General features: G+C 41.7%; 1 protein-coding gene across 13 annotated transcripts in view; it reads right to left on the bottom strand.

Annotated features, from left to right (window-relative positions):
* Positions 1-24,130, bottom strand: part of SNAP91 (synaptosome associated protein 91) — a 384,555-nt gene that overhangs the window by 47,140 nt on the left and 313,285 nt on the right. For 12 of the 13 annotated variants that reach the window (XM_029595502.1, XM_029595503.1, XM_029595501.1 and 9 more), the window contains 2 exons: positions 21,739-21,822; positions 3,677-3,808 (listed from right to left, as the gene is read on the bottom strand). In XM_029595502.1, the coding sequence (XP_029451362.1) occupies positions 3,677-3,808; positions 21,739-21,822 (216 nt within the window). The remainder of the gene's footprint in view (positions 1-3,676; positions 3,809-21,738; positions 21,823-24,130) is intronic. The other variant, XM_029595514.1, reaches the window with a different exon arrangement.

The raw sequence follows: 24,130 nt of genomic DNA, 5'->3' as shown, positions 1-24,130 counted from the left end.
TGTGCTAACATCCCCTACTCGGTACTTTTGACTGAAAAGTACTACTTAACATTTCTATGGTGCTAGCTGACATGCGCGGCGTCACATCACACATGTTCTTGTTCACGAGCTTATGCATATACATCCAATTGTCCCATCTCTCTCAAACGTAAAAACATATTGAACACAGGTTCTCATTTATTACATTCTTTACCCGCTAATGTTCAAATGTTTCTTGGAACCACAGCTTAAAGCCATAATTCTCAAAAGATAGAAGAATTTTATTAAGATTAGCAAACTGCACAATAGAAAGAAAATAGAAATTTTCTTAATTACTTTAAAAAATAGAATTTCTGCCGAATTGGATCACCCTAGAAAGAGTACAATAAAGCTAGGGTCCTACTTAGAAAAGCCTTGCTGCTTGTTGGCAGTATGTCCTGTGTTTATGAGTTTACTGTTGGAAATTAGCAGTATATAAGAAATGGAACTAAAAATAATATGTAAATAAAGCATTTACGAGGCTTATAAACAAGACTCTTGAATATATCCTGCATCACCCAACCCAAAAAGCAGGAAGGAAGGGAAAAACCAATTGTAAGGATGTGCCTTCCTACACGTATCAAGTCTCCTCACTGACACCAGGTGATGAGATCAGAGGAGGAATGTAGAGTATTCCCCGACCACCCCAGTGGGAGGTGTCTTCCCAAAACTCATGGAGTCCATTTTGGCATGTGTTTCCTTCTTCCAATCGTCTGTTCTGAGAGAATGACTGAGGCTCAAAGGAGAAGCACTGGAGCCCGGGAGGAAGGACCAGAGGCCAGAGCGGGTGAAAGAGGAGTTAAGTCAAAGTCCTCGATTTCATTCAAGAAGTGCCTGAAGAATCTGACAAGTGGAATTTTCTCCGCTGGGAGTCTGAGGGAGTACTGCCCTTCAAGGAGAGACTCTGCTGAGCCAGCGCTGACATTCTCAGACTCATCTGAATTTTCTCAGGAGGAGTTTCCATTTTCCTACTTGAGGAGGAGACTGGAAGCAAAGCTACTAATGAGGGGGAAACAAAACCAGGGATGGTCCATCTCCAAAAGGTACCCTCTCTACTGCTGGGTGGTTTGAAAGAAGCAGCCTCTAGAGCAGTGATGGCCAACCTTTTGAGCTCAGTGTGTCAAAATTCATAAAAAAAAACAGAGCATAACTCGTGTGGTGTGTCACTTCTAGAAAAATCCATAATTGTGATATTTGTAGCTCTAATTAATAACAAGTTATAATTTTAATGTATGTACTGTATTTATTAATAAAGCAAAAACAAATAATTCTTTACCTTACCTGCTTAATGACTTTTTTGTTGCTGAATTTCATCGGCTAAATCTTCAATTAAAACATTCTCTCCCCCTCCACCACCCCCCCTCCCACACAAACTCTTACTCCCCTGGATTTTCTCATACACACTCATGCTCTCACACTCACTGGTTCCCTCACATACACACAAACACACACACCCAGGCAGGCTCCCATTCATTTTCACACCACTCTCGCTCCATCCTCCAGGCAGGCACTAATTCATTCTCACACACACAGACCCCCAGGCAGGCACCCATACATTCACACACATACACCCCCAGGCAGAGTCCCATTCATACACATGCACACACTAAAGGCAGAGACCCCCTCTCTCTTTTGCCAGCAACCTCGGAACCTCTCTCATTCCTCTGCCGCCACTGTCACTGCTGCCACATGACTATTGGGGATGTTGCTATTCTTGCACATTCCCAAAGATTACATGTGCCAATCACTAAAAATAATTTTTTTTTTTAACCTTTGCTGTCTGATCTTAGGTTTCTAATTGGTTGGTCACAGGCTTTTTTTTTTCCACCTTCCCTTTTTTTTTTTTCCAATTCCTTTTATATTGTCTTTTTTTCTGTTTCTTTTCTCTCCATCTTCTTCCCTCAAACACACAGTCAGGTTCTCATTCTCACATGCATTTCTCTCTCTCACACACACACAGGCTCTCACTGTCACATGCTCTCTCTCATACATTCATACACACAATCTCTCACTGGCACATGCTGTCTCTCTCACACACACAGGCTCTCTCTCACTCCTACATGCTGTCTTGCTCAAGCACATGCAGTCTCTGCAAACATTCAGGTCCTCACACAATTTCTCACCTCATCTCATACATGCACACACACACACCCTTCTACATGCCCTCAGCCTCTCTCTCACCTCTGGGCCTCCTCTTCGCGGGTCGCTGCAGGATGGGCTCTGCGGTGGCCCTGCTACCAGGCCTCTTCCTCTTCTCGGGCCGCTGCGACTTGGGATTCGTGGCGGCCCTTAAGCGCAAGCGATGCTCCTCTTCTGCACGCACTGATGCTTCACCTCCTTCCTGCCCACGCGGCTCCGGCAACGTTTACTTCCGGGGCCGCACAGGCAGAAAGGAAGAGGAGCAGCATCAGCGCGTTCAAACACGATCTTTTTCTTTGGGCTGTGGTGACGTGAGCCTCACCACGGCCCTGCCTATCTGCCTGTCGCTGCGTCCGGGGGCATTGGGGGGGGGGGGGGGGTGGAGGGATACTAAAAAACTAATTTTAAAGGGTTGGCGCAGCCGATAAAAAAAAGCCTCGGCACAGCCGATTAAAAAAAAAAAAATTCGATAGTCCCGAAACGCTACGCGTGTCAGCAAAAACGGCTCGGCGTGTCACCTCTGACACGCGTGTCATAGGTTAGCCATCACTGCTCTAGAGTGTGCAGATCGTGCATGGACTGTGATGTCTGTTTTCTGTCTGGCTTGCACCAGAACTAAATGCACTGTATGCCAGATCATTCACCTGCATCAAGTCAGTAAAAGGATTTACTCTGAGACATCCCAAACTAGTGTGTTGTATGTTTTTTTTTTTCTTAACTGGCATTTTGCCAGAAGGCCTCAAAAGCTTAAGGGTCTTCAAAGACACTATTTCTTCTATCAGGAAGATCACAAAATGATCATGGAGTATTTGCTTGTCCCACTAATCCTGAATGTGGCCCAAAGTTGTACTAGCTATGGAACAGGGGCTACACAATCATAAAATTAAAGAGCAAGGCAACAAACTTTTGGGAAAATACCAATATAACCCATTGGTTTATTGGCAACTGGTTTTGATCTAAAATGTCAACTTGTATGAAAAGCGGTCAAATTGATGTTTTCACAGAGCATTACTGTTCTTGAATTTCACAAATCTCTTCGGTATGTACACCATGTATATTTGATTTACAATATAAAAAATAAAGGTACACAGCCATTTATTATTTATTTTTGGTCTGAAACCTGGAATGTGTGTGTGTTGTGATACTGTCTAAAGGTCCAAAAACTAAAAAGGTTTACATGAGCTTTTGACATCACAAAATTCCCCTTTTCGGCTCAGGTACTCCTATCTCTTCTTTGGCTGTCATTTAAAATGTATCCCAACCTACAAAGACTCCATTTTCTTCTAAGAACTCTTCTCTTCAAAAAATAAACAAACATCACACAATATTTTCATTTTGGATGTTTACCACAGTCCTTTTCATTCATTACAAAAAAAAAAAAAAAAAAGGCATCCAGAACCTAGATACACATTTTTAAAACAAAGGCACATCTAGCTGTTTAATTATAATTTCTGTTTTCAAAGTCACCAACTGAAATTATCATAAACCATTTGCCCCTTCATAAAAATCACTCTCTCACCCGATGGCTCAAACGAGCTGCTGCCAGTTGAAGGTGCTGTTCCGAAAGCCGCTTCAAAGTTGGGCTGAATGAGGTTGTTCTGAGCCGGAGTAATTGGTGCTGGAGAGGGGGTCATGAAGGAACCACCAAAGCCTAAGAAATTAAAAAAATTAAGGTGAGCAAGAAGTATTTTTTATTTTTCTATGGCTAAATGAATGCAGTCACTTGTTCACAAGAGCACAATGAAACAACCCGCAAAAGCCAATCACTGCACCAAAATGCCATGGTGCAAAAGAGTAGCTTTTGGAAAACTTTAGTAATACAAATGCAATTCAGAATTTGCTACTGACACTAGACAACTAGAATCAGGTATGTTAAGAATAGCTAGTACATTTCAGATAGCAAAGGAATCCTACGGTCAAGCAGAAGACACAAAGCCAACGTATCAAGTGACACAGCACAGGTTGGAGCTAAATTGTGCTGCACCTGCAGATTTATTTTTAAACATACGTAGAAGCACATCAGCCAGTGCCAAAATGAGAGTCTTGGTGTAATTCATGGTCCAATGCTGACACAGCGTTGCACTATAGCACACACTGCAATTGTACAGGCTCGAGAAGCTATTGCTATAAACGGCTCAGCTAACAGCTATCAAGCCATGTCTTAGTAAAACTGCAGTTATGTGTGCGTGTGGCAATGCACAGAACCTAATGAGGTACAGAGGGCCAGGCAATGAGGACTCAAAGCCAAACTGAATTAGAAAAAACCAGCCCTATAGTAAAATTATCTTGAAGGCTACAAATTTCTTATTTATCAGCACTTCAATGATTTTAAAGAGACAGATCAAACAGAGGCCACCAGAAAACAGGCTGGTGCAGACAAATTGACTAGAAGAATTCAGGCTACTCTAAAGTATGTGATCAGTGGCATTGTTAGACACTTTCTTTTTATATATTTCACAGATTCATCTGCGCCGTGTGGTGACCCGGATTTGCTGCAGCTAACTGATTTTAGTACATGGCATGCACGTATGACTTGCTCTCCTAGCATGAACAAAAAATCTTGCTGCATTCTCAAACTGCCTGTGAGAGGAGATGAACCACCAAGGGAATCCGGAAATCATTGCCGGTTGACCATGTTTGCTTCAGAGGCCTAATTGTGGAAACATTCCCCTACTTTGCAGTATGGGCGCACTAATGGTTCTTATTCATAGATTTGAATCAAACAAACTGCTTAGTGTTAATGACCTAACAGTTTCTTGAAAGTCTGCTTGATGTTTGTCCTGCGTGCCTTAAAATGTCACTTGCTATTTCCTTAACACATTTTATGCACAGTCAGGAGCAGAAGCACAATGCGATGCAAGTCCAGGGCTCCATTATTGTGGGATTTAAACCTTTCCAAAAATCACAGCTCAAACCTTTGCTGTCGTTTTACCAAAGCGAGTGCCTCATGCACCAGTCCCAAGGATTTTCAGGAATACGCATGACAATACACTGCTGACAAGGCAATATGTAAAGCCCCAACTGTTGCATTGATTTTGGCCTAGTGGTTAGGACTGGGCAGCGCGGGGTCACATACCTGCCTATCTTGCTACAACACCTGTGGTGATGGAGACTGCTGCAAGGATTGTTTTCTGCCTGCATATTAGCAGATGACCCCTTGTTTCAGTGTGGATTTTTGATTTGCAATTTGAAGGAGCTAATTTTTGTAGTTGCCCTATTCTTTATTGGCTCAGCATCTCTGCTGAGTAATGTAGAAAACAAACAGATCGATTTGCTGACCCACACTCAATGCTTAGTGAAAGGCACCTCAGTGATTGTTTTTTCTCCTGTGTGAATTGTTTGGGAGGAAGTGTGTGTCTATCCTTCTTGCCTGAGAAGAGTGGGGAGAAGGATTTCTCCTGTTTGCAGTCCTTTCTGGATCCACCTGGAATTGGAGAAGTAGATGCCATCTAGAATTCAGATTAAGGAGGAGAGCAAACACAGAGCTTGATCTAATGCCACATTTTGGGCCTTAGAGCTCTATCCTCCCCCACCCATGTTTACGAGAATTCACACCAGGTTTTAGTGGGACTGTGTATGGACCATCATCGTCACAAATATAAAGGTGAAGCAAAGACTGGGGATGTTTAAAATAATCTAAATCTAAAAGAATCTTTACTTTTATTGGTGGTTAGAAGTGTGTCCCGACACTAATGTTAATATAAGAAAACAGTATCACAGGAACCTGAAAAGCCGTTGCAAGCTCCGTGTGTCATATGGGTCAACAAGGTCATGAATTTTGTGAGTTGCTATATAGGAATGCTATTTAACATGGCTAGAAAATGATCTCTTTTACCTCCATTCTGAAGGTCAGCTGGATGTAAACTATTACGCATGAGAACTTTTAATATATATATATAGAATATTCCCAGAACCAGGCCAATATCTTAGTTTGCAGTAGGAGAAGGAAAGAGAGTACAGACATAATATTTGCAGGTATTTGTCCTTTGCATTCCTCTAGAATTAGGCAGCATAGAAGCCTTGGAGAACAAGGACTTGCTTCTAACTCAATTTAAAGAAATAGGTTGAATAGTTTTATGTGATACTTGTGTATTGCTTCCTCTGTAATTTAAACCATCTGTTACAGTGCTGAACGAAGAATTAGATACTTGGGTAGATGTGGAGATAAAGATTTTGCTTATTACATAGCTATTGAGGCATTTCAAAATTCTGTAAAATGTGTTATTTTTCTCATGTACTGAATTAAATTTGCCACTATGCACATTTAAAATAGTAGGAAAGCCAAGTAGAAAAAAGTGAGATGTATGCTGGCAATTTAGCAACCAAGAGATACATTTATGCAATGGCTGGCTCAACTAATCTCAATACTATGTATTAATAAAGAACCCAACAGTATTCTAACTGGCTTGTTTCGCTGGAAGCGTAAGACACTGGCTGAACTCTTGGGAGAATTTATTTTGAAGAAAAACCTCAGCAATGGCAATGCTACTCTTCAAAACACAGAGTCCATTTCAGGTCAGGAGTAGTTACTGGGCTTAGTCATATTGAATTACAAAGACGATGCTTCCATAAAAGAAATGTTCAAAATGTTATTTTCATTACAAAAAAATAAATATGACCTATGAAAGATACCGAGTTGATACATCAGTCACACTTGACAGTGTGCAGTTAGCGTCTTAAAATTTATGAAGTTCATATATCAATAAGAATTTTTTCTTCATGTGATCAGCAAGACTTAGAATGGAATATATAATTAACGTCAACACAGAAGTTGATACTGAGTGGGGCTGGTGAGTGGGGAAAGTTACGCAGGTAACTTTAGCTGGATATTCAACTTGTAAATGTAAATTGATTATTTATTCTTTCAAAAAAAATACAAAGACTAGCTGGCACGCCATAAAGTTAGTAAGTAGCATATTCAAAACAAATTGGAAAAAAATATTTTTCATTCATTGTACAATTAAGCTCTGGAATTCATCACTGGAGGATGTGGTTAAGGCAGTTAGCACAGCTGAGTTTAAAAAAAAAAAAAAAAAAAAAAAAAAAAAAGATTTGGACAAATTCCTGGTGGAACCATTATTAGCCAAACAGATTTAAGAAATAGTCATTACTTATTACTGCATGATAGAAGCATGAGATCTATCTTGCCATGTACTTGAGATCTGGATCGATCACTGTTGGAAACAGGATACTGGGCTTGATGGACCCTTGGTCTGATTCAGTATGGCAAATCCTTGTATTCTTAACTTAGCCAGCCAAGTGTTCTGCTGAATATATCTGATTAAAGAACAGCTATTATTCCAACCAGACTCTTTAAGCTAATTTAAGTCAAGTAGTGCTGAGTATGAGTGCTTCTAGTTACAGTTAAGCCATGCCCCGGAATGCTCCTGCACCACCTTTTTATTATCTGGTTAAAATTTTACCACTCAGTGGAGTGGGAAATTCAAATCTCAAGTTTTGTCCCGGTAACTCAAAAAATTTATATGAGCTCCTTTGAACATGGACCTCAACATTTTTTTTTCCTGCTGGAAAAAAAATAAAAAAAAAAAGAAGATAAGGTCTTGGTTGTTCAGCACTAACCAATGTGAGCATTACTTTCACCGAACCTTCAGCAGACTACAACCAATAAAAACTCACACTATGGCCTTGATTCACTTTTCTTTCATTCTGGTGTTTATAAGGAAAAAGAAAACCTTAGCAAATCAGGCTCTGTGCCTAAAAAAAAAAAAAAAAAAAAATTTAAATGGATACTGTGCAGGACAGAAAACCCAAATCTTATTAAGCTGCTAGCTTTTAAACCAAGACTCCCTGGAGATTAAACTAATCACCGCTGTTGCATAAATTAGAGAGCTATAATTGTTACAGGGGCAATAATGTCCAGATTCCGCAAAAATAATGAGCATCCCAAGACAAAGTAAAAATAGATGAAAAAAGTACTGCTTAGTTTTCTTGCTAATGAGGGCAAACTTCCAAGTCTTTTACCCAGGTAAATACGGATTTGTGTCGGTAAACCGGCCTGGCTAGGAGCACACGCAGACCTCCACAGTGCACGTGTTCATTTATCCCCTCCCACTCGGCTGCCCGACGGCACGAGTCAGCCTCCTGTTTTCTGGGATAAATTAAGCAGCAAATTTGCAGAATATTTACCTGATTCAACATGCAAAACTATTTTAGGTTAAAAAAAAAGGATTTCCCAACCTTTCTTGGTGCATCTGAATATTTGTTTTCCTTTACTATTTTTTAAATTTAGGTTTTTCCAATTTTTTTCTCTTAGTGCTTTTCATTCAGGGCGCAACCACTGCTTTAGCGACTTTATCTATCTAGGGGCACAGAATAACCCATGGTAAAATTCACCAACTGGGGCCCCAACTTAGGGGGTGAGGGAGAGAACATAGAACATTGTCCTGGTACCTAGCCTCTTGAAAATGACCTTGATCTAAAAAACATTTGTTAAAATGTCACCTTGAGTACTCACTGCAAAGGAAATTAATAAATCCAAACAAATAAACAAATGTGTTCCATAAGCTCGGGATTGAACAGCAGTGCATATACATGGCTTTCACTGCTTTCCTGGTTTCTTTTTAAATGTGTTCCTCATCCACCCTTTACCTTTCCTGCTGCCTCTTCCCATCCTCTCATACCTTCTCTGTCTCTTACCCTTCAAAAAGATCCTCCACCACTTTATGGATTTTTTTTCTCAATTCTTAGAGGATTCTCTTACCCTTTTACTCGGTTGATTCCTCCCTCCAGTATCTCATCTCATGGTACCCCAGTTCCACCTCCTGCCTTTCCCCCTCAGGCAGTAGCACCCCAACCTCTCATCTCTCCCTTCCCCGTTCTCCTCCATTGTCTTCTTTCCAGATCTCACAACCAGACCTCCCTCCCCATCTTCTCTATCCCTTGTCCTTGATTTTGTGGAGGGAGAACATCAAACCCTGCAGGAAGGGCTAGATTTTGTGGCTCTTGCAGCTGCATCTCAGGAAACCAGGGACTGCAATGGTACATGACACATACACTTTTTTTTTTTTTTTAAACAGGGAAACTCAAAATAAAATAAAGGACCCTGGGGTTAAAGGGAGGTAGAGTTCGATTCTACCTCCTGAAGACAGACTGACCAAACTTATTTTCACATTGGATGTCAATGTCTAAATAACAATGGGATGTAAATTTGTAGATTCAACTCCCTGTCACAGTTTTGCAATTCTTCTCAATAGAGGCATGTAGCCAGCTGTAGCCAAGGCTATAACATTATGCACTTCAACATGCCCTTTTTGCTGTCAGATCTGACTAGACCTAACAAAAAGAAATATAATCTATCATCCAATAAGAGATGATGCATTGGTTACAGCAATTCCAGGTCTGTTGGAGGTCAAAGGAAACAAGTTGGGCTTTGGCGATAACTATTTTACAGTTCAAACTGTGCACAGCTTGTTTACTTCCATAAATATATGATCTAAGTAAAAATGTTGGCAGGATGATTCACTGGTTAAGGTGGGAATTCATCACTTTAGGAAGGAACTTGGGATAAGTGCATTATATATGATGAATGAGGCACTAGGGCCTGGAGTTCACTTCCAGGTCAGGAACTTGAGCTCGCATGGGTAGAGAGGCTCAAAAGCGGAGTCAAAACCATACTGAGACCCTATGACAGCAGGAAGCTTGATTGAGAGCTACAATTAAAGCAATCCTTGCATATCTCTTATAAGTAAAAAATAAATAAATAAATAAAAATGTTGATCAGAGATGGAGTTCCCTTCTACATGTTGGTGGTAAGTGCCAACTGCAGAGAGGTGAATCCCAACAGACTTGGTTTTAAAGTCAAATTCTGAGAAATGCATAAGGTATTTAAGAAGTTTCTGTGTGGAACAAGCAAAGGGATCTAGGACTTGCCTTACACCAAATGACAAACCTCCTAAATTTAAACTTCATTGGTTTCTCCAGCAGACAAATTATTTCATTCAACCAGGGGGTGAGGTCCAGATAGTGAATTTTGGGATGAAATAGTATTCCCTGATTCTGTATGATTGGGATTGGAGAACTGCCCAACTTGGCTAGTTTCCTGATAACTCCAGAAGGAGAGAAACCAAATTTGTCTTGGTCAGTAAGGAATTAGGAGGATCACAGTTCTTTGGTCTGAGTGTAACCTTTACTTAAGGTACAAGTTGAATACAAAGGGAAACAAAGATTTGTAAGTTCTTTGGGGCAGGGACTTCTCCTCCCATCCCAAGGAGTAGGTTCTTTGGACTAGGGGTGGAAAGGAGTCCTCTCCGGCCCCAGTACAGAGCGACTAGTGAGCTGTGATGGAGCTCCCTCATTCTGCTGCGAACTGTGTGTTGGGTGCCAAACAAACCACACTCTGACCACATAGGCAGTGTCCAAAATAATGCTTTACTGATACAGTTTTGCTGAATGGCACAATGAAATATGGTAAATCACACACCACCGACTCTGCAGTTTCTCTCAGAATTACAGATCTTTTCCCCTCTATCTGTGCATTCGTCTTTATTAGGCCTGGAATCCATCCACACATCTGGATTAGGCTGTGTAGTGATTCCTCTGGGCCAGGCCCCCTTGGATGGATGGGAAGCCTTGCCTGATGGCACAAAACTCTATCTTAGCACAGAGTTAATGTCTCTATCCCTTAGGGCTCTCTGAGGACACCAGATGGGTGCCCTCCCTTGAATATAGATCTACTCACAGTTAGTAGATTTATCTTCTGGGTGGGATCCCTGGTGCTAGGAATCCTTATGGACTGCAGTTCTTGCCAGTCCCCTTGTTGGGCAGGAAGAGAGGTAGAAAATGCTTCCTCCCAGATGAGGAGGAAGATTTGTTTACCAACAACTTAGATAACTGCAGGAATCCACTGCAACAGGTCACCACCTTTGTTGGGCAGATCTTCCCTAAACACTGGGCATCTTCAGCCTAGGTGTCCTCATTCCCTAGGCTTCGGAGAGGCCCAGGCCTTCAAAAAAAGGGCTCCTCTAAATAAAGGTTCAAAATCCCCAAAATCAGTCCCAGAGCAGCCACTTTGCACCTCATGGGGAGAGTGCAGCAGCAGGGCCCCTTTGGCCTATCCTGGAGGGGTGTCGGATGGTTTCTGAGGCTCCAGGTAGGCCCAAATTCCAACTTAGGAAAATACAATTTCTCTGACTTCCAAGCAATACTGCCCCCCCCCCCCCCCCAAGCCTATTGCAGAGCTCTTCTATAAAACCTCAGGACCAAGGGTATCCATTACAGCTCCGCCAGTGGGAGGGCTGGCCATGAATAGATGCTCCCCCAATTATTTCTCTAATTGTTATTAGTAACCCAAAAAGTGGCCTGAGTTACATAAGTTTTAAGGTGTTTTTTTTTTTTTTTTGCAACAATGAAAACTGGAAGATATATGTACAGAAGACCTGTTCCCCAATGAAAGTAGAAAGCATCTGATGTTAGTTTGCTTTTGGATCCTCTCCTGGAACAGAAATTTGGGATTTTCCTATTTATTGAACTCTCTGAGGCGGACAGAGAGGTATAAAGATGGGACCTTCAGGGACATAGTAGCCAAGTCCCAACTTCAGACTGGCAGTCCTGGTGCTGCTTTGGAGGAAGAAGGTCTCATGATCAGACAGCATCAACCTGGTGCAGCAGGAAAGGATCCTGTAGCAAGAACCTGCTCTCCAGGTGGTGCATTGTCCTTTCACACCAAGGATGTGTCTCCAAGGCCTACTGCCCAGGAGGGAAGGGTTAGGTCAGCCATCATAGTTGGTGATTCGATTATTAGGAATGCAGACAGCCATGTGGCTGGTGGGCGTGAGGATCGCCTGGTAACATACCTACCTGGTGTGAAGGTGACGGACCTCACGCAGGACCTAAATAGGATTTTAGACAGTGCTGGGGAGGAGCTGGCTGTCGTGGTACGTGGGCACCAATGACATAGGAAAATATGGGAGGGAGGTTCTGGAAGCCAAATTTAGGCTCTTAGGTACAAAGTTTAAATCCAGAATCTCCAGGGTGGCATTCTCTGAAATGCTCCCTGTTCTACACGCAGGTCCCCAGAGACAGGCAGAGCTCCGGAGTCTCAATGCGTGGATGAGACGATGGTGCAAGGAAGAGGGATTCAGTTTGTAAGGAACTGGGGAACCTTTTGGGGAAGGGGGTGTCTCTTCCAAATGGATGTGCTCCACCTTAACCAGAATAGAACCAGACTGCTGGTGCTAACCTTTAAAAGCTGCTCTATCTGCTTTTTAAACTAGAACAAAGGGGAAAGCCGACAGTCGCTCAGCAGCGCATGATTCGGAGGGAGGTATCTTCAAAGGATACTAATGACACATTAAAATTAGGGCATCCCAACAGTGAGGTTCCAATAATAAGAAATGTAGTCCAAGTGCCTGTAACTAAAAGCTCACCTGAGCTAAAAAATTCTAACATCCCTATCAATTAAAAAGCAGAATGAAAATACAAACAAAAAACAAACTTTGAAATGTTTATATGCTAATACCAGAAGTCTAAGAAGATGAGAGAATTAGAATGTATAGCAGTGAAAGATGACATATTCTTAATTGACATCTCAGAGACATGGTGGAAGGAGGATAACCAATGGGACAGTGTTATACCGGGGTACAAATTATATTGCAATGAGAGAGAGGAGCATCCGGGAGGCGGTGTGGCGCTTTATGTCGGGATGGCATAGAGTCCTACAGGATAAACATACTGCATGAGACTAAATGCACAATCGAATCTTTATGGGTAGAAATCCCTTGGGTGTTGGGGAAGACTATAGTGATAGGAGTATACTACCGTCCACTTGGCCAGGATGGTGAGATGGACAGTGAAATGCTAAGAGAAATTAGGGAAGCTAACCAAATTGGTAGTGCTGTAATAATGGGAGATTTCAATTACCCCAATATTGATTGGGTAAATGTATCATTGGGATATGCTAGAGAGATTAAGTTCCTGGATGGAATAAATGAGAGTTTTATGGAGCAATTGGTTCAGGAACTGACGAGAGAGGGAGCAATTTTAGATCTAATTCTCAGTGGAGCACAGGATTTGGTGAGAGAGGTAACTGTGGTGGGGCCGCTTGGCAATAGTGATCATAATATGATCAAATTTAAATTAATGACTGGAAGGGGGACAGTAAGCAAATCCACAGCTCTCGTGCTAAACGTTCAAAAGGGAAACTTTGATGAAATGAGAAAAATAGGAAAAAACTGAAAGGAGCAGCTACAAAGGTAAAAAATGTGCAAGAGGCGTGGACATTGTTAAAAAATACCAATCTAGAAGCACAGTCCCTTCTGATGTGGAGCTATATTGTTATCCAATGTAAGAATGTCATTCAAGGCCAGTGCTTCCATTATGCAAACTAGGCAAAACGATTACTGGTATGGTTAAAAGGTGAGGGGAAAGAAGCTATTTTAGCCAAAAGATCTTCAGTTAGTGGAGAAGTCCATTAACTGCTATTAATCAAGTTTACTTAGGGAATAGCCACTGCTATTAATTGCATCAGTAGCATGGGTTCTTCTTGGTGTTTGCATAATTGCCAGGTTCTTGTGGCCTGGTTTGGCCTCTGTTGGAAACAGGATGCTGGGCTTGATGGACCCTTGGTCTGACCCAGCATGGAAATTTCTTATGTTCTTATGTCATTCAAAAATTGGAAGAAGGATCCAACAGAAGAAAATAGGATAATGCATAAGTGTTGGCAAGTTAAATGTAAGACATTGATAAGACAGGCTAAGAGAGAATTTGAAAAGAAGTTGGCCGTAGAGGCAAAAACTCGTAGTAAAAACTTTTAAAAAATATATCCGAAGCAGAAAGCCTGTGAGAGCCAGTTGGACCATTAGATGATCAAGGGATAAAGGGGCACTTAGAGAAGGAAAGGCCATCGTGGAAAGATTAAACGATTTCTTTGCTTCAGTGTTTACTGGAGAGGATATTGGGGAGGTTTTCATGGGTAATGATTCAGATGGACTGAACCAAATCACAGTGAACCTAGAAGATGTGGTAGGATTAACAAACTGAAGAGTAGTAAATCACCTGGACCAGATGGTATACACCCCAGGGTTCTGAAGGAACTAAAAAATGAAATTTCAGATCTATTAGTAAAAATTTGTAACCTATCATTAAAATCATCCATTGTACCTGAAGATTGGAGGGTGGCTAATGTAACCCCAATATTTAAAAACGGCTCCTGGGGCGATGCTGGAAACTACAGACCAGCTAGCCTGACTTCAGTGCCAGGAAAAATAGTGGAAAGTGTTCTAAATATCAAAATCACAGAACATATAGAAAGACATGGTTTAATGGAACAAAATCAGCATGGCTTTACCTAAGGCAAGTCTTGCCTCACAAACCTGCTTCACTTTTTTGAAGGAGTTAATAAACATGTAGATAAAGGTGAACTGGTAGAATTAGTGCATTTGGATTTTCAGAAGGCGTTTGACAAAGTTCCTCATGAGAGGCTTCTAGGAAAAGTAAAAAGTCATGGGATAGGTGGCGATGCCCTTTTGTGGATTACAAACTGGCTAAAAGAGAGGAAATCCTAAGAGAGTAGGGTTAAATGGATAATTTTCTCAGTGGAAGGGAGTGGGCAGTGGAGTGCCTCAGGGATCTGTATTGGGACCAGTACTTTTCAATATATTTATAAATGATCTGGAAAGGAATACGACGAGTGGGGTAATCAAATTTGCAGATGATACAAAATTATTCAGAGTAGTTAAATCACAAGCGGATTGTGATAAATTGCAGGAAAACCTTGTGAGACTGGAAAATTGGGCATCCAAATGGCAGATGAAATTTAATGTGGATAAGTGCAAGGTGATGCATATAGGGAAAAATAACCCATGCTATAGTTACACAATGTTAGGTTCCATATTAGGTACTACTACCCAAGAAAGAGATCTAGGCGTCATAGTGGGTAATACATTGAAATAGTTGGCTCAGGGTGCTACGGCAGTCAAAAAAGCAAACAATGTTGGGAATTATTGAAAAGGGAATGGTGAATAAAACGGAAAATGTCATAATGCTTCTGCATCGCTCCATGGTGAAACCGCACCTTGAATACTGCGTACAATTATGTCGTCGCATCTCAAAAAAGATATAGTTGCGATGGAGAAGGTACAGAGAAGGGAGACCAAAATGATAAAGGGGATGGAACAGCTCCACCTATGAGGAAAGACTAAAGAGGTTAGGACATTTCAGCTTGTAGAAGAGACAGCTGAGGGGGGATATAATAAAGGTGTTTAAAATCATGAGAGGACTAGAACAGGTAGATGTGAATCGGTTATTTACTCTTTCAGATAATAGAAGGACTAGGGGGCACTCCATGAAGTTAGCATGTGGCACATTTAAAACTAATCGGAGAAAGTTCTTTTTCACTCAACGCACAATTAAACTCTGGAATTTGTTGCCAGAGGATGTGGTTAGTGCAGTTAATGTAGCTGGGTTTAAAAAAGGATTGGATAAGCTCTTGGAGGAGAAGTCCATTACCTGCTATTAATTAGGTTGACTTAGAAAATAGCCACTGCTATTACTAGCAACAGTAACATGGAATAGACTTAGTTTTTGGGTACTTGCCAGGTTCTTATGGCCTGGATTGGCCACTGTTGGAGACAGGATGCTGGGCTTGATGGACCCTTAGTCTGACCCGGTATGGCATGTTCTTATTATAGCCCACAGTTCTACAAAACTGATGCAATGACATCTGAATTTCTTTTTTCCTGCCTGAGATGTCCTCTTGAGAAGTCAATCGTCTAAATAGGGAAACATGCAAAACCCCTTCCCCATTTGTATATAAAGGTTGAAATGATCCAAGAATTTGTGAATATATGAGGTGTCAACAGGCTAAAAGGTATATAGTACTGAAATGGTCCTTCCCACCTGTGACTAGAATGCATCACTACATGGATATTTACATACCTGAGATAGCAAATGTTGCTTACCTGTAACAGGTGTTCTCACAGGACAGCAGGATGTTAGTCCTCACATATAGGTGACATCACAGGATGGAGCCCAATCACGGTGGGGCCAGTCAAAGTTCTGGAAACTTTGACAGAAGTTTTCCGTGATTGGACTCCATTCTGTGATGTCACCCGTATGTGAGGACTACCATCCTACTTGTACTGTGAGAACAACAGATCACAGACAATATCCTTTGTTTAAGAAGCGAATAATGGCACTTAAGAAAATCTTCAATTTTTTTTCCAAAGGAAATTAGTTCAAGGTCCTTGGGTCAAGAATAGAATTGCCTCCCCTAGTTTGGTTGGGAACCTGGAAATACTAAGAGTAGAATCCCTGCCTTCTCTCCTGTGATGGGACTTCCTTGACTGCTTTGGTCAGCAAGCATGAGGCAAGGTTATTTATTTTTTTAAGCTGTCACTAATGCAGGGGTGCTCAAACCGATCCTACCGGATCCCCAGCCAGTCAGAGTTCAGGATATCCCTAATGAATATGCATGAGAAATATTTGCATATAGAGGAGGTAGTGCATGCAACTATTTCTCATCCATATTCATTTGGGATACCCTGAAAACCCAATTGGCTGGGGGGAGGGGGGGAGCAGCAGAACTGGTTTGAGCACCCCTGCACTAATGGAAAGGGGTGAGAACCTCTTTTGGAGAGTGATTTGGTGGGATTCTCAATAAGTACCGTATGTACCTTTTCTGAAAGTGATTTCCCTTTTGCCTTCAGGGCTCTTCTATAACCTTAACTGAGATAGCAAAATGGCAAACCTTGTGCTCTCTGTAGTCAAATTTAATACTGCAAATGTGTCTGAGTCCTAAAACCTCTCCAATGGATATATTTTAATGATAGTAGATGGAAACAAATCCCAAGCATGCTTAAATTCACACAGTTTTGGTTACTATCATCTCTGCTGGTAGACCATTTTAGCATCCACCCCCCGGATGCTACTAATATAGGGGAGACCTGTATGGCATGGCTGATGCTACCATAAGCTTGCTGGACAGACTGGATGGACCGTTTGGTCTGCCGTCATTTCTATGTTTCTTAGGCTATTTTAGCCATCCACTCTCCATCTCCTCAGTAGAGGAGAATTTCCTCATACTTTCGCTGAGCCTTCCTCAGCTTATCATATAACACATCACTCCTTGACCCTCAATTTCATTATGCAGAAAATGCCTCTCCTAGTTCATTGAAGGCTGATAAATATTTGTACGTTTCTATTGTATCCCCTTTTTCTGTCCTCTCTTCCAGTGATTATATTTTGAGTTTAAGCCTCTGTGAACAGGGACTGTGATGTTCCATTTTGGTGGCACTTCTCTTTAGTGCTTCCATCCTATAAAAGTCTTTATGAAAGTATGTTCTCCAGAACTCCCAGGAGTTCACATATCCTTCACATAGTGTAGGGCATTACCACCTCCTTTTTTATTACTGGTGATAGCCACTAATGATCAGAATGTGTAGTCAATGTGATAAAGCACAGGGGAAGCTATTATATCCAGGAACTTTCTGGTTTGGCAGTTTCTAGGTCTTGTCATAATTGATAAATGCCTAATGAATGCTAGTGCCCCAAATGCATAATTTAACACTTGTTGAAATTAAAATTTCCATACTCCAATACAAAAATATTCTGAAATGTCTCATTAAATACCAATTATGGCTCTTGCACCTTTTGTTTATGTAGCTGGGGACTCAAAGTAAGATGACCCACAATGCTGAAACACTTGTTCTTCCCAAAAGAAACTATATTCTCATGCATCCAATGAGGGAAAACTAGAACGTCCCTTCTCATATGGAGCTATATTGTTTTCCAATGTAAGAATGCCATTCAAGACCAGTGCTTCCATTATGCAAATTAGGCAAGTTGCCTAAAGCAGATATGGGCAATCTACAGCCTACAGGCAAACTACAGCCCATCACCATTTTTATTCTGGCCCGCCTATCTCACTAAAATTTATATTACGTGTGGTCCGCACAGGATTGACACACTGGTGGGTTTCCCCCCAACTCTGCCAGTAAGAAGGCTGGAACTGTGACTCGGGAGTGATACACTGGCAAGGCTCCCACCCCTGCTAGCAGAAGCAGCCCAGAATTGCAGAGCAGGAGTGATGCGCTGGCAGGGCACCCACCCCTTGCCAGCTAGAAGCAGCACAGAAACACAGCATGATGTTCTAAGCAAGGTTCCCCCCTGCCCCCACCAGCAAGAAGAGGCCCTGCATGGCAGTGGGTCTGAAGCTGACTAATGGTAGGCTTCCAGCGCCCAGTCGGCTGGAAGAAAACACGAAGCCAGCAGGAACATTGAGTCAGTGGGTTGGGGGAAGTGAAGGGGCATGAGTGACAGAGGAGAAAATGAATGGTGGAAAGGAGAGAAATAACAGGAAAAGGAAGAGAAGAGAGTGAGTGGGAAGGAGCGGGTAAGTGACAGAGGGAAGGGAAGAGATGAGTAGGAAAAAAAGAGTGAGTGAGAGGGAAGGGAAGATTATAAGGGTGAATGAGAGTCAAAGTAGTAAGCAGGAAGGAGAGGGATAGTGACTGAAAGACAAGGGTGTGAGCAGGAAGGAGGGGTGACTGACAGAGGGAAGGGGATTGAGTGGGAAGGTGAGTGACTGACTGGGAGGGGAGGGAAGAGGGTATTGAGAAGAGAGAGAGTAAAGTGTGTGTGATCCCCCTACCTCCCCTCCACTAATCCACTACAATCTCAGGGTGACTGGAAATCAAAAATTCATAGGTATGGAGAGGGGGATATTGTTTTCATTTTGTGTTTATGCCTGCTGTTTTGAAATATTTAATTGATTTTGGGGAGTAACTTTTCTTTATCCTTATTCTTAATTAATGTTCTGTTCTTCATTTGTTTTGAAATCTTTTTATTAGTATTGTTTACTATCATGACTGATTTTATATTTTGTGATTTTATTTTATGAGGAATGGTATAATATTTATGGTTTTGTATTATTGCACTGCATATGAATCTGGCTTTTAGCTGTTTCCAGTTTAATTTATTGTCTGCACCTTTCTATGTATACTTTATTGCCTTTTTATTCTGATCTGGTGAGGATCTGTCTGTGTTCTGCATTTGTGACTGATGTGAGGTAGTCTTAGCAGGGAAAATGCCTTGTACTTCTTGGGGTTGAAGGTTTTGCTGATTTTTGATAGAGGCTGGGATCCATGATTGAAGGGACTTCTTGGGTGCTAAAAATGCTGGTGCATAAGCCTGAAGAATGCTGAAATGCCTGCAGCAAGCGATGGGGGTTTGGTTGTCATATCAAGGAGATCCAAGAGGGACCGATCCCCCCCCCCCCCCCCCCGGCCCTTGTTGCAGTCGAGAACTTATAATGTGGCTCCTACACACAAATATTTGCCCACCCCTGGCCTAAAGCATCAAAAATTGGGGGGGCAGCAAAATCCTTCCAGTGTGAGGCATAGGCTGATGCTCTGCCAGATCTAATACTGCCAAAGAAGAAGGGAGCACTGAACTGGAGCTGCCACCAATAGCTAAGTTGGGAAGGGGTGCACAACCGAAGGTCCACCTAGGGTGTCACATGCTTTTGCATCGGCCCTGTGTTCATGCTAGGGGAAGGTTACGAGTCTATACTAATATCAGGTACTCTATTGAAGTAGGGTTCAGTGCCCAAACTCATGTTGGCTCTATGTTTCGCAATAGTTTTATTACTACCATATTTTAATCAAAAAGACCAATGAAGGGAGGAGCAAACTTTCCTACATTACTTTTCCCCCAGCAATTATAGAAGCTCAGATACACAGAAAAGCAATTTTAGGGTTAAATGTTGGATTGTGTTCATGGAAACACTGGGCTGCTAACTGATCGATCAACATCCATTGCAATGAAACATTCCGAACGAGCTATAATATATTGTACCAGCAGAAAAAGGACTGTGGAACTTTTGTTTTTACAAATAATATAATTAGCATCAGTGTTTGCCCTCGTACTGTAGAAACTGCACTTAAAAAGATTGATATCTACACCAAGACAACTCAATGGTTCCGTAGTTTTCCCTGATCTTGATGTTTATTCTGACCTCTGTTTTTACATGCACATTAAAAATAAAGTATTAGCACTACTTAATTGGGTTGGGTGGCAGGTGGTCCGGCCACACGAAGCTGGATAACTTGGTTATGGCTGAAAGCCAGCTAAGGGGCCAATGCAATACAGTGCGCTCAGCCGAGCTCACGGTTAACCCGCAGTCGGACGCGGGATAAATAGGTGCTAATCCACCCCGTTAATGCAATAGGGGGATTAGAGCCTATTTAACCCGCGTTTAACGCAGAGTGAATGAGATAGCACTCATCACATGCAAATGCATGTGAAATGCATCTGTACTTCTTTTTTAAAGTAAAACAAACAAAAAAACAACTTGGCAGTCTGCCGAGTTTTTAAGAAGACTGACACCGGTAAACTCGACGTCGGTTTTCATAACCGGCCGTCTGCCAGTAATGAAAATGGCCGCCGATAAACTCGGGGGGCCGTTTTCATTACTGGAAGACAGGCAGCGTGACCCCCTAATTTAAATATTGCATGGCGCCCCATGTGCGCGTTAAGAAAACGGGCGCTGACTGCTCAGCGTTCAGTTTCTTCAAGCCTTTATTGCATCGGCCCCCTAAGTTAGGCAGATAAATTTTCCCCCATCCTGGAACACATTTTTTTTTTCCAATCTGGCTAGATTTTGGCCAGATGACTTGTCCACTAAAATCTAGCCTAAGTAGCTTATCCAGCTAAATAGCTTTGAATGTGCATTTCTAAGAGCCTCTCTCTTGACCTTCTACCTCCATGTAGTTCTATCCATCAGAGAGTCCTCAGCCTGCAATCAGACTGTGGCATTCTGTTACATATTATATATGTCCCTGCAGTCTGGCCAGGTGTCACCACTATTGTGCATGGGCCGAGACTCCTCAGCAAGGTCTGCAACCAGTTCAGGAGTTGAACGCAGATCTGTCACCTGACAGTGAACATCGCTGCCACTGATCCACCAGATCTTCTCTTTCATAAAAGGTTGGATTATTAATATATACTATCCCTTTCTTTTTTTTTTTTTTAAGACTTGCATAGCAGTAATGCACATGTTCCTTATTGGGCACTCTGGAGTGGAAGAGTAGCCCAGTGGGCTGTGAACCAGGGAAGCCAGGACTCAAATCCCGCTGCTGCTTCTTGTGACCTTGGGCAAATCACTTTAGCCTCCATTGCCTCAGGTACAAACTTAGGACCTGAACGTAATCCACTTTGAAAGTGCCCAAAAAGCAGAATATAAATCAAATAAATAGATTTATTCTGACATAGCACTTATTTCTAAAGCCTTGCTAGATACTACTCAAAATAAGGAAATTAAATATGTGCTCCTTCTACTTACCAACATTACCGTTCAACAAACCAAACAGCCATAACTTGCCCACAACTGCTAAAATCAATTAAAGGTGCATGCATTTTAGGATCAGACATGAAGAATAGTAGGGATTTGTGGTTGCTGCAGTAAATACTTAAGGCAAGTCTTAAAACAATGTACCTACAGAGAAACAAAGTAACTGCATAGGAATACATTTTGATTATGTAACATTTTCCCCAACACCTAATCCTAACTCTATATGCACATTATCTATATGTCTATACACCACAAACACACATAATTATTTTTACCAGCTAGAAGATCCGCAGAAGCTGATGAACTGGAAGCTGCTTGGGCTGCAGGCTGCGGCTCAGAAACACAGCCCCCAAAGGCATCTACAGGGTTTTCCATAATGCAGCGTTTAAGGTAAAGAAAAGAGCGTTTGTTAGTACATGGAGCTCCCGCTTAAGAAATCTAATAGCATGACTACTTAACACTGGACTTGGCAATATACGAGTTGGGCAAACAATCCAAATAACTGGCAACAGAAGAAAGTGTTCTATTCTAGAAAAAAAAAAAAAAAAGCAAGCCTGTGTAGTTTTGGAAAAAGTCCAGCCTTTATCCAAGGACTTTATTTTCTTCAAACTTCTGTAAAAGGCCAAAATGTCACCGAGAAAAAAAACAAACCTGCCAGTGAAACTTTCTGCCCATTCTCCTGTTTGTCATGTTTGCGCCAAAGTTCCACAGAACTTTTGCCTATGGCAAATATTTCTGTGCTATTTTCCTGCTTTCCAGAAGCTGCAGGAAATTAAGTCCTTCAGCAAAAGATGTTCTATTTCAACTGTGCAAGCAAGGAAGCAGAGTTTGCATCTCGTCTGAAATCTTTAACCTGGCCCAACAGAAAAAAGTGGAGGAGGTTTAAATTTAAGCTCTATCACTTTCAAAAAAACATCTAATTTAGTCATTGAAAAGATAAAAAGCTAGGCATGGTGTTGATTTTAAAGCAACCAGCACCCGCAAGAATTCCCATTTTCAACGGCAACAGTGAAGGTTGCCCATCACATAAAATTAGTTGGGTCTCTAAAATGGTAGTGATTGGTAGATCCCACAGTACATTACCTTCAGTCACGACAACACAGAAAATAAAGTGCTAGAACATTTAATCATACCAATGACACTTTCTTGAAACATAAAATAAAATTTATAAACTAGTCATTTATTTAAAGTATGCCAATCATTTTTTCTTAGATAAACACATAGTAGGAACAGCTGTTTGAATTAATGAATTGATTGTACTGGTCAACTCAAAACATTTTTAACATAATATTTTTTAAAAACAGGAACTTGCCCAAAAATAGAATTGAAGTTATGAATATATATTACTACTGCTTAAGTAACAATAGCAAGTCAAATGCATTAGTGCTATGCATGAGTTTACAAAGACCATAGACCGTGGAATGGTAACGGTAGTCAAGCACTGGAAGAAGTTACTTAAGGAAGCACTGGAATCTGTCATTGGAAGTTTGACCTGGGGATCATATAGGTTCAGTAGATCAGAGGTCCCCAACCCTGTCCTGGGGGCCCACCAGCCAGTCGGGTTTTCAGAATATCCACAATAATATGCATGAGAGAAAATGTGCATGTTATGGAGGCAGTGCATGCAAATTTTTTCTCATGCATATTCATTGTGGATATCCTGAAAACCTGACAGGCTGGTAGGCCCCCAGATCAGGGTTGGGGACCACTGCAGTAGATCCTGGATAGAGGGATGGACTAGATCAGAGTTGCCAACTCTCAGCAAATTTACTCGTAGTTATAAAACCAAAAAAAAAACAACTTAAATAGAAATGAGCAAAGGGGACATGTTTGTAAAGTCCGTAAAAAATAAAAAAATAAAAAATAAATAAAATAATGGGTCTCCCTGGAATAGCATCCAGGCTCGTTCTGGTCTCTTCAATGTGGCAAGTTGAGCTTCTGGGAGGTTGAGGCGCATGGATGTTAGGTGCTACATCTCAGTCACTGTGTGCGTGGTTCTGGAACTCTGCCTCTGCACTTCTCAAAGCCTTTAATAGAAAGACTAGGGGGCACTCCATGAAGTTAGCGTGTGGCACATTTAAAACTAATCGGAGAAAGTTCTTTTTCACTCAATGCACAATTAAACTCTGGAATTTGTTGCCAGAGGATGTGGTTAGTGCAGTTAGTATAGCTGTGTTTAAAAAAGGATTGGATAAGTTCTTGGAGGAGAAGTCCATTACCTGCTATTAACTGAGTTGAGAAAATAGCCACTGTTATTTCTAGCAACGGTAACATGGAATAGACTTAGTTTTTGGGTCCTTGCCAGGTTCTTATGGCCTGGATTGGCCACTGTTGGAAACAGGATGCTGGGCTTGATGGACCCTTGGTCTGACCCAGAATGGCATGTTCTTATGTTCTTATGACTGCCAAAAGGCACAGTACTGTGGAAAATAAGAGTGGCTCCTGCAGCAGCACTTGTGGTTGAACCCGTGCACGAGTCACGGAAGACTTTTGGTAACCGTTCACGTCTCCGTGACTGAGTTTACAATCGTTGACATGTTGTTCATGGTCCAGCCGGAGAGCACAGTCAAGACAAATTCTCACACATGACCAAGAGAACTGGTTCAAGCAGTCATATGTCTGAAACATAGTCCTAAAGACCCCTGATGCAGGCAGACGGAACCCTGT

The sequence above is a fragment of the Rhinatrema bivittatum genome, chromosome 3, assembly GCF_901001135.1.
Source record: "Rhinatrema bivittatum chromosome 3, aRhiBiv1.1, whole genome shotgun sequence".
NCBI lineage: Eukaryota > Metazoa > Chordata > Amphibia > Gymnophiona > Rhinatrematidae > Rhinatrema > Rhinatrema bivittatum.
Note: the sequence above shows the minus strand (reverse complement) of the source record. Positions and strands in the feature narration are given on the sequence as shown.